The sequence below is a fragment of the Rhinopithecus bieti genome, unplaced genomic scaffold (assembly GCF_001698545.2).
Source record: "Rhinopithecus bieti isolate Rb0 unplaced genomic scaffold, ASM169854v2 scaffold_5341, whole genome shotgun sequence".
NCBI classification, from domain to species: Eukaryota; Metazoa; Chordata; class Mammalia; order Primates; family Cercopithecidae; genus Rhinopithecus; species Rhinopithecus bieti.
In genome coordinates this window covers 1,022,407-1,039,411 of record NW_016804835.1, presented here as the reverse complement: position 1 = coordinate 1,039,411, position 17,005 = coordinate 1,022,407, and the positions used below count along the sequence as shown (strand labels likewise).

The 17,005-nt window shown below is 38.7% G+C and overlaps 1 protein-coding gene across 2 annotated transcripts in view; it reads left to right on the top strand.

Annotated features, from left to right (window-relative positions):
• TTC27 (tetratricopeptide repeat domain 27) overlaps positions 1–17,005 on the top strand; it is a 198,997-nt gene that overhangs the window by 103,219 nt on the left and 78,773 nt on the right. For both annotated transcript variants that reach the window (XM_017870638.1, XM_017870637.1), the window contains exons 11-12: positions 9,701–9,796; positions 12,590–12,712. In XM_017870638.1, the coding sequence (XP_017726127.1) occupies positions 9,701–9,796; positions 12,590–12,712 (219 nt within the window). The remainder of the gene's footprint in view (positions 1–9,700; positions 9,797–12,589; positions 12,713–17,005) is intronic.

Genomic DNA, 17,005 nt, shown 5'->3' with positions numbered 1-17,005 from the left:
CCCCTCCCCTTCCCTGCCCTTCCTTTCCTTTTCTTTTCTTCTTTCTTTGTCTTGCTCTATCACTCAGGCTGGAGTGCAGTAGCATAATCATAGCTCATTGCAGGCTCAACCTCCTGGCCTCAAGTGATCCTTCTGGCCTCCCAAAGTGTTACGATTGCCACCAGCTGGCGTACATAAACTTTTTTTTTTAGAAAGGATAATACTAAGAGTTTAAAACATTCACTCAGGTTTTAATAATCAATAAATATTTGTTATTCTTCGCCCTCATAAAATTTGCAGATTGTAAACAGGTCGACTTGTGCTTTCAAAGACACTCATGTCTTAAGACACCAAGCAGAGTCCCTTGGAGAAGTTTTGGGAGAAAACTGGAGGTAGATGGGCTGTAGGGAAGGCATAAGAGCTTGTACTTTTACTAATCCTAAGGCAGAAGTTATCAAATATGGCTTGTGGATCCCTGGGAGTCCTTAGGCCATTTCAGAGTGTCCATAGGTCAAAACCATCTTCATAATAAGGGCACTGAGATATTGTTTGCGTTTTCACTGTGTTGATATTTGCGTATTGGTCCAGAAGCAGTGGGAGGGCGGGGGAGTCAAACTCCTGGCCCCTTTGTCAAAATCAAGGTAGGGGCACTGGATTAGGGACACCAGACTGTGCTAGTAGTCACTCAATGCTTCACCACCACAGTTTTTTAAAAAATTTTTTAAAAGACGGTTGTGTTTACAAATGTTTTTGATGAAGCAGTATTATTTTGTCATCTTTACCCTCAAGAACATGCCTTTTTAAAATTCTATGTGATAAAATGGAAAGTGCTTACAAAAAACTTGTGCCACTTGCTAAAGTACAATGGTTGTCTCAGGAAGAAACTTTTCCCATGGAACATTATTTTGCTTGAAAGGACTATTGACAGATGAACTGGTTATTCAGACTTGGGTATTTGGTGGAAATTCCCCCAAAAATAAATGAAGTAAGTGCATCACTTCAAGGAAAATAATTGACAATATTTGTTACTGTATCAGTCTCATGCTGCTGATAAAGACATAGCCAATTTATAGGGTAATTTATACGGGAAAAGGGGTTTAATGGACTTAGAGTTCCATGTGGCCAAGGAGGCCTCACAATCTTGGTGGAAGGCAAGGAGGAGCAAGTCACATCTTACGTGGATGGCAGCAGACAAAGAGAGAGCTTGTGCAGAGAAACTACTCTTTATAAAACCTTCAGATCTTGTGAAACTTATTCACTATCATGAGAACAGCACAGGAAAGGGTTGCCCCCATGATTCAGTTACCTCCCACTGGGTCCCTCCCACAACCTGTGGGAATTGAAGATGACATTTGAGTGGGGACACAGACAAATCATATTATTTCACCTCTGGCCCCTTCAAATCTCATGTCCTCACATTTCAAAATCAATCATGCCTTCCCAACAGTCCCCCAAAGTCTTAACTCATTTCAGCATTAACTCAAAAGTCCACGTTCCGAAGTCTCATCCAACACAAGGCCTAAGAACAGATAGGCCCTTCTGCCTATGAGCCTTAAAATGAAAAGCAAGTTAGTTACATCCTAGATACGATGGGGTACAGGCATTGGGTAAATACAGCGATTCCAAATGGGAGAAATCGGCCAAAATAAAGGGGCTATGGGCCCCATGCAAGTCTGAAATCCAGCAGGGCCGTCAAATCTGAAAGCTCCAAAATGATCTCCTTTGACTCCATGTCACACATCCAGTTCATACTAATGGAAGAGGTGGGTTCTCATGGTCTTGTACAGCTCTGCCCCTGCGACTTTGTAGGGTACAGCTTCCCTCCTGGCTGCTTTCATGGGCTGGCATTGAGAGTCTACAGCTTTTCCAGGCACACGGTGCAAGTTGTCAGTGGATCTACCATTCTGGGATCTGGAGGATGGTGGCCCTTTTCTTACAGCTCCACTAGGCAGTGCCTCAGTAGGGACTCTGTGTGGTGGCTCTGACCCCACATTTCCCTTCCACACTGCCCTAGCTGAGGTTCTTCATGACAGCCTGCCCCTGCAGCAAACTTCTCCCTGACACAGGCATTTCCATGCAACTTCTGAAATCTAGGTGGAGGTTCTGAAACCCAAGTTCTTGACTTCTGTGCACTGGCAGGCTCAACACTAATAGAAGCTGCCAAGGCTTGAGGCTTGCACCCTCTGAAGCCATGGCTCAGGCTCTACATTGGCCTCTTTCAGCCACAGCTGGAATGGCTGGGACACAGGGCAACAAGTCCCTAGGCTGCACACAGAACAGGGACCCTGGGCCCAGCCCACGAAACCACTTTTTCCTCCCAGGCCTCCGGACCTGTTATGGGAGTGGCTGCTGCGAACACCCCTGATTCCCTGGAGGCATTTTCCCCATAGTCTTGGGGATTAATATTCAGCTCCCGGTTACTTATGCAAATGTTTGCACCTGGCTTGAATTTCTCCTCAGAAGATGGGATTTTCTTTTCTATCGCATTGTCAGGCTGCAAATTTTCTGAACTTTTATGCTCTGGTTCCCTTATAAAACTGAATGCCTTTAACAGCATCCACGTCACCTCTTGAATGCCTTGCTACTTAGAAGTTTCTTCCACCAGATACCCTAAATCATCTCTCTCAAGTTCAAGGTTCCACACATCTCTAGGGCAGGCGCAAAACGCCTCCAGTCTCTGTGCTAAAACCTAACAAGAGTCACCTTTGCTCTAGTTCCCAACAAGTTCCTCATCTCCATCTGAGACCACCTCAGCCTGGATTTCATTGTCCATATCATTATCAGCATTTTGGTCAAAGCCATTTAACAAGTCTGTAGGGAGTTCCAAAATTTCCCACATTTTCCTGTCTTCTTCTAAGTCCTCCAAACTGTTCCAACCTCTGCCTATTGCCCAGTTCCAAAGTTGCTTCCACATTTTTCGGTATCTTTCCAGCAGCGCCCCACTCTACTGGTACCAATTTACTCTATTAGTCTGTTTTCACGCTGCTGATAAAGACATGACCAAGACTGGATAATTTACATAGGAAAACAGGGTTTAATGGACTTACAGTTTCACATGGCTGGGGAGGCCTCACAATCATGGTGGAAGGCAAGGAGCAGCAAGTCACATCTTACGTGGATGGCAGCAGGCAAAGAAAGAGAGCTTGCGTGGGGGAACTCCACTTCATAAAACCATCAGATCTCGTGAGATTTATTCACTGTCATGAGAACGGCACAGGAAAGACTTGCCCCCGCGATTCAGTGACCTCCCACCGGGTCCCTCCTACCACATATGGGAATTCAAGATGAGATTTGGGTGGGAACACAGCCAAACCATATCAGTTACCAATGATGAAATTTTGAACTTCCAAGAAAAAAATGAGTTTTAGAAAACCTCTATCTGTAACTGTGAACTTCATAGCTTCCTAATATTTCAAATATTGAGACAAGATTTTTCTGATGAGATTGATGGTGATATCAATGCATGTAGTTTTAAAAATTTTTACGAAATATGTCAACATTGGGAAGGTCAGCTCATTTTCAAAAAAACCAGTGCATGATGTTACATAATTAGTGTTCAGCATCAGGATTGACCAGTGAGTACTTTTTTGTTTGTTTTCAGACCAGTGGATTTTGGTGTAACAGAGCATTTAATGTAACAAAGAAAAGTTCATTGATAGGATTTCAAATTCCACATTACAAATAACCTTTAAGATACCAGCATCAATTGAATTTTGGTGTAGTATCAAATAATACTATCCACAATTAGCTGAAAAAGCTACTAACATACTCTTCCCCTTTTCAATTACCTATCTGTGTGAGGACAGATTTTCTCCATAAAATTCAAGCAAAATATTATATTGCAACAGATTGACTGCAGAAGCAGATCTGAGAATCCAGCTATTATCTATTATGCCATACATTAAAGAGATTTGCAAAATCATTAAGACAGTGCCACTCTTTTCAAGACTTTTGTTTTGTTTTGTTTTGTTTTGGAAAAGGTAGTTATTTTCATAAAAGCATGCTATTTTGTTAGTCATAGATTTATTTTCTTTTAAATGAATTAATGAACATTTAAATTTTCCTGATTTTATTTCTAATATGATAAATATTGATAGATTATAACTCACAGAAAGAAAAGCTTTGAGTCCCTCAATAATTTGTATGATTTTAAAGGGGTCTTGGAAACAGAGGGTTGAACTGCTGACCCAAGGTGTGACTGATTAAGGGGATGGCTGCATGATAGCCATCTGGGCCTCCTGAGAGGACTGCCTCTTGATGTTCATCTTTTCAGCCTGTAATCACAAAAAGGTGATCTAGGTTCTCCCATCTCCTATTAGTAGACCCAGATCCTACCAAACCACAGCCTAAAGTCTGTCATTTCTGGGGTAGAAGCAATAACTGAGCATCTCCTTGATCAGGCCACACCCTCTCTCCCATATTTTTGGATTTATGTGTAAATAAGATAGTTAGATAGAGTTTTCAGTATTTTTCCAATGAGAAGCTGCTTTCAATTTTCACAGATCTGACATTGATCATGTAGTTTTACAGAAGGTTTTAATGAAGTTGCCAGCTGTGGTCTTTGGAGTCTGGCAGGCTCACCTATTTCATGGCCTTATGATGTCGGGCAAGTCATTTTTATCTCTCAGAGCAACAGTGTTATATGTATGAGGAAAGGCTGGGTTCACAATAAGTTTAATGATAGTGTTGATACTTACTAGGTGTGTTAACAGTTTTGTTATTCTCCCTGTTCCCATTGGCGATTTTCTTGGGCTTGGAGGTTTGAGATGGCAATGAGCTTGACTAGTCTGTTTGTAAATCACAGCTGAATTGACTGCAGACTCCTGTTAGAGAAAGCTGTTCAGCTCACCTGTTGGATTATGTACATATTTTTATAATAAATTCCATCTTCCTATACACACACACGTACAAAGATTGCACAGCAAAGCCAGTATAAAGTGATTTGGCATATGATCAGTCATAACTTTTAGATTATCAGCTAATTTCTACCTGGCTCTTCAGAAAGCCGATGAACACGTAGATGTCATGCTAGTGAGAATGAATAGCTTTCGGGAAAAGGGTAGGTCCTTTGGGACTATCTCTACTCTTTTGAAGACGTGTGCCATACTTTTAGATGAGAACACATAAATAAGTCTAAATCATACCAGACATTATTCAAAATTGTCCTTTTATACTCAATCATTCTCCATGTGCTAATTTTAAAATGTAATTTTGATCTTCTGTAGTTTTTCTGGGAAATTCCTTCTCTGTTGAAAACAGAGCATTGAAAGGAGAGGCACATCATTGCTTTCTTGGGTTTTATTCCCCATTCCTTAGAGATATCCCTTGACCTGTGATACTGTGGCTCCTGGAAGATTTGGGAATTGTTATTGCATGGGGTTAGGGGGTCTTTATGCACAAACACATATTCTCAAAGGACACCGAAAGTATAAGTGCCTTTAGGTGGAGTTAGGGAGTAAATGGCATTAAAAAGGAGTCTTAAAACTTGAAAACAGTCTCATGTCACAGTAGTCCATGCAACATGAAGTCACCTCTGGTATAGACAACCCCTACTTCTGGACTGCGCCCCAGGGGGCTCCTCACTCTCTGCTTGTTACCTTTTCCATTTATTCACAGCTCTTCAGTCATCCGCCTAGACTCTGTCTTTCTTCAAACTGCCCATAATGATTGGTTTAAGGTATATTTGCTTCTTCTCCCCTCTCTCCATTTTGACATTATCATCTTTCCTTAAAGACCACCTCCTCATACCACTTTTTACTTATGACTAAGTCCTGTGATTTTCAGGTGTAAAATTAGTGAAATTTTAGAAACCGGAAAGAGAACATGGGTAAGTGAAAGGGTAGGACACACTGCTTTAGAGACCATTTACCTAAATTTCTGGGTGTGTGTGAAAATTTGCGAGGTACTTCTTTCTCATGGAGTACATTGTTTATGTTCACATTCATGCACATAAATACCTCAATAGTAGTGAGGCTTCACTTGCATTCAGTCCCATTCTCACAGTACCTAACATTCTTCCATTGTCTTCTTCCAGACTATTTGGGCACATGATTTGCTGCTCATGAATGTACCTAATACTTGTGTTCAGCTTAAAATTAATCAACAGATCTTCTGAAATGCTTGAAGTAAAAGAAAATACTCTTTTGATAAAGCCATACTCCTAGACCATTGGAAATACAAGTATTGTTTAAAAAAATCATCTCATAGATAAGTGCCATTGTAGTTAAACTACTTGCTTGCTGGGGATAGAACAAAGACATAATCCAAGTGGCTTCACTTGCCATCACTGATATTTTTCCATTTACTGTGCCTGTAAAGGACTCCAGTTTGGTTGAATATGATGGAATTATTTCAGATTGAGTTGCTAGAAATAATCTTGCTCTGAAAAACCTAGAGATGCACTATAACAATGTCCCTGTCTTTTTAGTAAATTAGCAAATAAAAAAAGAGTACTTTGGATCCAGTAGAGGAAATAGGCAAATGAACAGTACACCTATCAAGACTTCTTACTTTTTTTTTTTTTTTTTTTTTCTCTTGAGACGGAGTCTCACTCTGTCGCCCAGGCTGGAGTGCAGTGGTGTGATCTTGACTCACTGCAACCTCTGCCTCCCAGATTCAAGAAATTCTCCTGCCTCAGCCTCCCAAGTAGCCGGGATTACAGGCCTGCACCACTACACCTGGCTGATCATTTTTAGTAGAGATGGAGTTTCACCATGTTGGCCAGGTTGGTCTAGAGCTCCTCACCTTAAGTGATCCACCCACCTCGGCCTCCCAAAGTGCTGGGATTACAGGGGTGAGCCATCGCTCCCGGCCAAGCCTTAACTTTTGTATATTAATTTAATGTTCTTAGTTTTCGTTGATAGTTAAATTTAATGTAGGTGGTTGTCATGCCTAAGGTAGGAAGAAATATTTTCTGTGCAGGAGTGAAAATAGCCTAGAGTTCCGTTTTGTGTGTATTTGTGGGTTTTTTTTGCATTTTTGTTTGTTTCTTTCTTTGGTTTTTGAGACAGAGTCTCACTCTGTTGCCTAGGTTATAGTGCATTGGTGCAGTCACGGCTCATTGCAAACTCCGCCTCCTGGGCTCAAGTCATTCTCATGCCTCAGCCTTAGCTGCAATTACAGGCATGTACCACCATGCCCAGCTAATTTTTGTATTTTTAGTAAACACGGGGTTTAACCATGTTGGCTTGGCTGGTCTCGAATTCCTGATCCACCTGCCTCAGCCTCCCAAAGTGCTGGGATTACAGGCGTGAGCCACTGTGCCTGACCCCTTTTTTTCCTTCTGAGACAGGGCTTTGCTCTGTCACCCAGGCAGGAGTGCAGTGGCACAAACATAGCTCACTGCAGCCTTGACCTCCCTGGGCTCAAGTGATTCTCCTGCATCAGCCTCCTAAGTAGCTGGACCCATGGGTCTATGCCACCAACCCTGGCTATTTTTAAAAGATTTTTTGTGGAGATGTGGTCTTACCATGTTGCCCAGACTGGTCTTGAACTCCAGGGCTCAAGTGATCCTCCTACTTTGGCCTCCCAAAGTGCTTGGGGTGGCACCCAACCTAGAATTCTGTTTTTGATCTTTATCATGCATATAGCTTAATCAGGTTTTGTATGGGGCTTATTCATGGTATCCAGGTCAAATGAGTGTTGGTTCTCTGCCAAGACAGTGTTGTCTTCAGTGGGCTTTGCCATTTTGGAGAGTATCCGAGAGTTATAAGAGACACTTAGATACTCTGAGATCATCCAAAAGTATCTGAGAGTATCTGAAATACATAATAAATGTGTTTATTAGTAAATGAGGAAATATTTACTGAGTACCTATTATGCTTTAGCTAGTTGCAGTAACTACAGCCAACAGCATGAGTTTTTTGAAAATAAATTTTTTGCATGTTAGGTGTTAGTAACAGTATATTATACAATGTTGCTTTTGTTTTTATTATTAATAGAGAGCATTAGTTATTTTTTCTTTGCAAAAAAAAACTGTATTGATAAAAATGTATTCCTTCTCTATGAAGTAATTTGTTCCCCTTTTATGAAATAACTCAGTGATCTCTTTATTTATGTATTGTAACCATATGTATACAGCCAGAAGTTATTCTTCTCTACCCTTCCTCCCACAACTAAACAGCTTTGGGCAGCAGCATGCAATCTTTTTGCTATTAAGTTTCTGTGAAGTAAGGCCAAAAAGCTTTAAACATATTTTGACCAAGATGGTTTAGGAGTCTGGTTATGTCTCAGTTTGCTCTGACTGACTTGACTGAATAACATCTTGGATTGTCAACGAAGTTTTGTGTAATGTATGCTTTTTCACACTTGAGCTCATACTACAAGATATTCTTAGGCTGATAAATGTATCTCCCACCCAGTGTAAAATAGAGAACTCTCGATTTAGGAGAAACCTCCCTGCTCAGAAACTGGTCTCCCTGTCTTAGATTTTTACCAGGACATGGTAGATTCCTATCCTTTTTTTTCTTCGGAGGCTTGGACTTGCTACCTTTTTTACTATTTTTTGAAATTTTCCATTTAAAAAATTAATTTTGTGAAAATTTTAAACAGTTTCCAAATTACCAAAAAGTTGCAAGAACAGTGCAACTGTCTTATGCATCCCGAAGTTTTGGAGAGTAAGTTGCCAACATGGTGCTTCATTGTCCTCAAATATGACAAGGACATTCTCCTACATAACCCAGTATGTATAATAAAATCAGAAAATTAACATTGACTTCTTACTACCATCTAATCCTCATAAGAGAGGTCTGTGAAAACTAGTCAACTGGCAAAAAAGATAAAATTTTAGTACTGCATTGTAGAAAAAAGATCTTGATAATTCTCAGTTGAGAGAAGGTGTAAGTGTATAATATCAGAAAAATATGTACACTTAATGTAAACTGAATGGCAAATGAAGAGGCAAGAGAAAATGATCATGATAATGGGGCTGCTATCCACATGTTTCTCTAGCAATCTCACAATGTGTCTTCCTTCACTTTGATGCTGATCTCTTCTGTGACGGATCACTTGACCACTGGATAGCACTAGCCTTTGACTTTGCAGTTGGCCCTGGTACCTTGTCTCAGAGTCAGCTGTTTTGGTCTTGTTGGTTTGCTTCTTGATGTAGCTTCTGAGAGTTTAGTTATTCAGTACCACTGTAGACATTTCAGTACATCAGAGGGATTCTTTCATGTATGTGGGTTGCAGCTGCCCACTGCACTATACAGATGGTCTCACCTGAGTGAGTGTCCAGCCTTATTGCTCTGTTGCTGAAGAGTGAGAAGATTTGCTCTCTGTGATCAAATAGGCTACTTTTTCCTTTAATTTTATTCCTGAGCAAATAATCCTAAAGAGAGTTCTTCATATAATTTTTCTCTGATTTACATAATAAAGTGCCATTGTCAAAGTGGTATTATGTTGTGAAATAGATACGCTAAAGAACAGTTCTTCATAGAAGAAGTGAAAAGGCTTATCAATAAGGCTAGCTCTTTGAAAGAACTATTATAGGAAATGAAAACTTTTCTGGTAAGTTTTATTGTACATGTTTATGTAAATGTGGATTAGGTTTAAAGTTTTTTGAACATTTAAAGAAATTCAAGAAAAAATTCACACATCCTATCACCTTATCAAAATGACTTAAGTTCTTTATTGTTTATATGTGCATTTGTATAACTTACAATAAGGACTTATTTCTATTACAAGTTATACATATAGATTCTGACTGTGATATATGTTCTTTAAGGCTCTTGCAGACCAATTTGAAGATAAAACTACATCTGTATTGGAACGCCTAAAGATTTTCTATTGCTGTCAAGTACCACCTCACTGGGCCATTCAGGTAGTTTTGTTGTTAGTCATTGGGTATGGAAAATACTTGGCATTAGAAAGGTAAATGCATTATAAATTGATGATTTCAATTTATGTTTGAATTTTCAAATATTTTGCTGATATAATAAATGTATCTACCTGGGAATTGCTAACTACTTCAAATTGCTATTTTGATTAAAGTGATATTACACTCATAAAACATTTTTAAAAGAATTTAAAACTATATGAAATAGAATCCTAGAAATTATAGGAGAATCATAAGTGCTTGCATTTTCAAAGTAACTTTTTTTTTTAAGGGATGAGGCCTTGCTTTATTGTCCAGGTTGGAGTGCAGTGACAATTCACAGGTGTGATCATTGTGCATTACAGCCTTGAACCCCTGGGCTGAAGCAATTACTCCTGCCTCAGCCTCCTGAGCAGCTGAGACTACAGATGTGCACTACCATACCTGGCTTTGAAATAATTTCTTATACTAAAATTATTTTAAGGACTTTCTACCAAAGAAGGAATCTTTTAACCAAGTTGCTTACAAAAAGCAAAAGAGAGCATTTATTTGGTATACTTTATGTTGTGAGATACACATGACTACTCTCTTCTTCCTGAGGGTATGAGAATACCTACTGTAGCTCCTAATCCACATGCTGAGGTGGGGATTCTGGCCCCTTGTCTACATAGTTCTCCTGTATTATAGGTGTAACTCCCTATTTTGTAAAATTTTAGCACCGAAAATAACTTAGACACCTGGTCCAGTTTCTTAATGTTACAGAGAAGAAATTGAGGCTCAGTGCAATTAGCTTTCCAGTGTTGATCACACAAGTGTACGTGAACTAGGTTTCTAGTTTCCTCACTTTTAGTCTACTTTACCTCTTTTCCTTAGCTTTTCATTGGGTTGTAATTATATCAGCTAACAACAACCAACTTTTACTGCATACTTAGTATGATGCATACATTTTATTCTGCATTCCACACATATTCTCTTATTTTATTGCAACAGTTTTTAAAAATATCTGTTTTACATATGAGGAAGCTAAGTCACAGAGAGGTTAGTGGAGTCAGATGGAGCCAGCCAGGGGATTACAGATGATTTATCTACTATTGTCATTTTAATCAGTTTTCTGTCCTCTCTATCATGGATCATACACATAGGTAGTGAGTTAGAAACATAAATGCCAACCCACCATCCAATTGTTCAAAATCCCCATTATAAGACTTCTTAGAGTAGGTTATATTCTTAAACACAGGGTGAACTCGTTTATTTATTATTTATTATGCGTTGGAGTTCAGTTTACATATTGAAGGAACCTCAATAAAACATAGACAAGTAAAAAAGCTTTGTGATATCTCAAAAGGAATAGCTTCTTCATTAAGAATGTGTTAACAGCTGGAATTTTTTAGTGTGTTTTTTGACTCTGATCTGTGAAATTTGTTAGGTGCTTTATATTATGTGGTTTGGTGGATAAACATTTCAGAATGAGCTGTTATGACAAAATGTATCTATTTGTGGGTGTTGCTTTTTGTCTTTTTCTGAACAGAAACATTAGGAAACTTAAATATTGTTCAAACTGAATTTAGGCCAAATGCTTATCTGCTTAGCAAGCTGTGGATTTCAGGATCTTCAGGCAGTTAGATAAGGATCCTTTTTCATTAGGAAGTTAATTACTTTTTCTGGCATCATGGGGACTAACCATATCTTTGTGTATTATTTTAAAGATTGAGAAATAACAGAACAGTGTATTATAAAAAGAGAATTAGTCTCTACTTTGCTACTAGCTAGCCATATCATCTCGGATGTCATCAACTTTCTTGATCTTTTAAATGAAGATGTACTGCTCACTGCATAAGCACTAAGATTTATTCCAGCTCTCATATGCTATGGGCAGTTTTTGAAAATGTCCAATTATATTCTCTAAAATATCCAAATTCTCCTGTATTTCATGGGTTACTGATGTATTGGACCATTCTCATTATTTACTTTGATAATCTGTAGCTTATAATTTTTAGGTATATTTCATTTACTTTCTGATATTGTCAGTCCTGGATTTTCTGGGCTTAACTCTTAAATATGTATTGAATTTTCAGAGTAGTAAAAGTATACTTACGAGAGAGCAACACAGCTCTCTCTAATATGAAACTACACCTTATTCTAACCTTACCTACTTTTTTAAACCTTTAAATTTTTTTTTTCCATTTATGCAGGTGCTAACACTTACAAACCATAATATATTTATTTTTAAATAAGTTTAACCTTCACTGACCTTAACTCAGTTTGCTCTTTTTTCAATCTGACAGGGACTGGGAAATTAGAAAGCTAAGTTTGTTAGAATGTGCTTGAAATAAATCTAAGTAGCTTTGAGTGAGAAAGAGCTAGATACGATGCCCTTCTGAATAAAATTCAGCAGGGCTAGTGCATAGATTTTATGTCATCTCTATTGACTGCTCAGAGTTTTAAAAATAAATTTATTGGATCTCAGCCTCATAGAGATTGTTGTATACAGACTGTCTAGGTAAAAAAGAAATACTGATTTTTGCTTTTTAAGTTCTTAGAAAAAAATTGGATATATTTTAGTATTTTCAACAGTTTCTATATTGTTCTTTAATCCATATACCCTATAAAGAGGCTTGTTTTCTAAAGTAAAGGTATGTATTGAATTATTACAAACTTCTAAGTAGTAGAGATTCTAGAAATTATACATTTATTACAATAAGCAGACCCCTAAAAAGGCAGATTAGGTATACCTGGAAGTGAAACAGGAATCTCTCTTTACACCAAGAAGTATTAATTATTTTAACTTGATTTTTCTAGCGCCAACTTGCAAGTTTGCTCTTTGAGTTGGGATGTACCAGTTCAGCCCTTCAGATATTTGAAAAGCTAGAAATGTGGGAAGATGTTGTCATTTGTTATGAAAGAGCTGGGCAGCATGGAAAGGTACGTAATAGTCAAATCTGATGTACTGGTGAGAGCCTTCCCTCTGGGAGCATCTTCTCACTTGTTTTGTTTTTCAAGCCCACTTTTGCCAATGTTCACTTATATTGCTTTTTTTCACTTTTTTCCAGAAAACTTTTAAATGTTTTCTCTGATTTCCATTGGGACAGATTATTTTGTGTGTATGCGTTGTGGTATGTGTATATAGAAGAGAAAAGTGGACTGAGATTGGGATTTGACATGTAAGAGACTAACAAGAGCTTTGAAGACGTGGCATTTTCGTTTCTTTCCTTTACTCACCTTCTCCCGTAGGATGACTTCAAAGTGAAATATTTGGAATTATTTTAATGATCACTGGGTTGCCTGATAATCAGATGCTGTGGGCCTCAAGGGAGGTTACCTAGGAGAGAGAGTGAGAGCAGTTGGCTTGGTCTGTAAAAGAAAATCCAAAGGGTGTGATGACCCCTCTGGAGGCAAAAGAGTTGTCAAGTGTGTAATGCACATTTAATTCCACCCTGAAATTGGGTCAGGAGGGAAAATGTTGCAATATTTGCATCTGTTATTAATCTGTTGTTTTTTCCCCTCATACATAAACAGAATTTTAAGAAGAATAAGGGGCTCTGCATTGTAGGTCACTTTAAAAACTGACACATTGAAATCATATGTTAAATTTTGGATTAAAATTTAGAAGACTTAAGTTAACTACACAGGCAAGCAGAGTAAAGCCCACAAACTAGATCATTTATACCTACAGTCAACCTTTTGCCATCACCCTAAAAAAGAGCAATAGTGGTTCAAGCATGTGTTTTTCTTAAATACCTTCCTGAATATGTCTATTTTAGATTAATAGTGAAAGTTGCATTTCTTTCACTAATCGATTAATGGCAGTGAAGGTCTTTGAATTGTATTGACTTAAGGAGAAACCAGAATAAGAACAAAGTTTTACTGTGGAAGATTATTGACTGGGCATGGTGGTTCACACTTGTAATCCTAACACCTCGAGAAGCTGAGGTGGGAAGATCACTTGAACCCAAGAGTTCAAGACCAGCCTGGGCAACCAAGTGAGACCCCCATCTCTACAAAAAAAAGAAAACAAAATTAAAAAAATTAAAAATTAGCTGGGTGTGATGGTGCATGCCTGTAATCCTAGCTACTTGGGAGACTGAGGAAGGATGATCACTTGAGCCTGGGAGGTTAAGGCTACAGTGAGTTGTGATCACCCCACTGCACTGCAGCCTAGATGACAGAGCGAGACCCTATCTCAAAAAGAGATTGATAGAATTATAATATTTTTATCCTGGAAAAGAATCCCATAAACATCCATTCTAGCTCCCTCCTTTTGTAAATAAGGAAAAGTTTCCCTTATGATTTGCTTCAGATCACAAGCTGGTTATTGACTACTTGCAAGGTAGTATGGCGTAGTGGCTAAAAGCATAGCCTCTGGTCTCTGGCTGCCGGTAGTCAAATGCCAGCCTTGCTTCATGCTAGCTTTGTGATATTGGGCAAGTTGCTTTCATCTTCCTTGTCTTAGTTTCCTCATCTGGAAGCACTTAATCTATTTGCTTTATAGGTTTTTGTGAGATAATGTATGTAAAGTACATACAGTGGTGCTTACCTCATAAGGTGACATGAGTGCTTGCTGCCATTACTTGCTATGATTCTATGAGATGTTTTTTCTTCATATTTTAATGTCTCTAAAATTGGAATATATTTAACAATTGATGGCATCTTCCTTTTGCTCTAAGTCAGGTGACTGTCCTGTCAGGTTGTCCATACTCATGCATGTGAAAGTTAATTATAGCTACATTTAGGCCACCATTTCAGTTGAGTTGTGGACACGGTGTCAGCACTACGTATGTTGTGTTTAATTGCCATTTAAAATATCTTCAAAAGGATTTCATTATGATTTGGCACTGAAACAAAAGTTATTGAATACAGAGAAAAGAGAACCAAAGTAGAGAAATGAAAATTTGGTGTTACTGAAATAAACATTTGCCACTGGATAAATCATCTCAATTCCATTTACTTTTCTTTAAAAGCAGCAACCAAGTGCTTTATGGGAGCCAAGAAAGAAGGATACCCAAAAGTAGATGAAGCTTTGTTTTGTACTGAGATGTATAAAGAAAGGTTGTCATTTAAAATGTCAAGCAACGTATTGAAGGCAGGAAGAATTGCCAAATTTTTCTGAATAGATTGAAAAAAATCAAAGCAAACAAGAGGCATTAGGTTATGAATTAAAAGCATTTTTTCTTTCATTAACAGAGTTTGTCTTACAACTGATAGCATCTCAAATTTCATGAAATATAGTAATGTATTTCTTCGGCGACTTAAATTATCCTTTTAGTGCCCATTGTCTGACACTAAAGTAGTACTCAGATGTTTGTTTAACAGAGGAATGAGTGGATGAATGAATATCTTGATTTACAGTCTGATGTAGTTCCCACTGCATCGTTCTTTACTGTGCTAGTCTTTACATTGGCCAAGAAATAAGTAATAACTTTATATAAAAATATGGTAGTTTCTGAAATAGTAATATTTGAAATAAGCAAGTTGGTAAATCACAAATACTCAAAACTCAAAACATATTTTAGAATATTAATTTAATTATTTTTAGAAAGTATGGAAAGATGAGACTTTCCTTAATTGCAGGAGAAAAAACATAATGAATCTGTCCCCTTCAGAGAAAGGATTTGACTATGTCTCCCTAAGCAGTTGTGATGATTGATTTGCTTTCTAGGAAGCTGATTTGCTCTCTAGGAAGCTGATTTGCTTTCTAGGAAGCCAATTTGCTTTCTAGGAAACCAGGGCGCGTATTAAATGACCAGCAAGTAGGCAAGGCTAGGAGCAAAACTGCACATTTATTTTGGTCCCCAGCTTCAGGAAAGAAGGTGTGGGGAGGGGTGAGGTCCCTCTGTCTCCGGCAGGGGAGGCCGGGGAGTCACCCGGGGGAGCGTGGGGGCGGAGTTCCTACAGTCCCGACAGGAGTGAGGGCTGAGGAAGTGCGCACAGCGCGCCCGCCATGTCCTGGGCCTGGGAGTGGGAGGGCAGTGGGCGGGACATAGGCGGGTTGGGGGCCGGGCGGTAGGCGTGGCTAGGCGGGTTCTGGGTTTTCTCCGTCGGAGGTCGGGTTGCGCCTGCGCAGTTGACCTGTGTCTTTCCCGGGCACGGGAAAGTTGACGGTGAAGAACCCGGAACTGCGCCATCTTGCCTCCGTTCGTCCAAACGATGATTATTTTTTTTTAATGTGTACATGACCTTGTAAGAATTGTCTGTAATAGGCTGGGTGCAGTGGCTCATGCCTGTAATCCCAGCACTTTGGGAGGCCGAGGCAGGTGAATCACGAGGTCAGGAGATCATGACCATGTTGGCCAACATGGGGAAACCCCATCTCTACTAAAAATACAAAAAATTAGCTGCACGTGGTGGCAGACGCCTGTAGTCCCACCTACTCGGGAGGCTGAGGCAGGAGAATGGCGTGAATCCAGGAGGTGGAGCTTGCAGTGAGCCAAGATCGTGCCACTGCACTCCAGCCTGAGTGACAGAGTGAGACTCCGTCTCAAAAAAAAAAAAAGAATTGTCTGTAATAATGACAAATGCTTCTATTTCTAAATCCTTTAGAAAATGTGCATATTTACAATTTTAGACATGTATAGTCATTTACTTTGTCTTAAGTTTTTTGTGAGTTTTAGCCAAACACTCCCCAAAATCTTGATCTTAAAAGTTGATTTTAGTATTTTATTTAACCGAGAAAAGACCTCCTTTACCTGTTTTTCTTATGCTATATTTGCAGATTTTTTTAACCACAGACCCTAAAAAGTTTTGCTATAATTTAGAAGTGAATGTTTTATTTCTAAAACAGCTGATACTCTTTTGGTCATGTGCCAGTAGTTGTCACCACATTTTGATTTAACTAGAAGTCTGTGAAATTGTAATCCTTGCATTTAATGCTCAATTGGCATAATTTATTTTTAAAAGGTGAATTTGGAGAAATGTTTAATTCTAATTATTTTGTTCTGGTGCTCATGTTTACACCCTGCTGTTGTAGGGTATTAGAAATTCTGGCTTAGAAACTACCTGCATACATTCTTGTTATTTAATGACCATAGGCAAAATAGCTAAGATTAATTTTGCTCGACGTTGGTATCAGAACTGGTTTTCACCTGTTAGTATTTAGTATTTAAAGGTTATCTGACCCACTTATAGCAATTTCCCCTAGCTGATGGATGTATTCTTACTTTGTTGAGCAAATTTGATTCTAAATGAGAGGCAAAGACTGAGGGTGAGTGGTTAGGAATA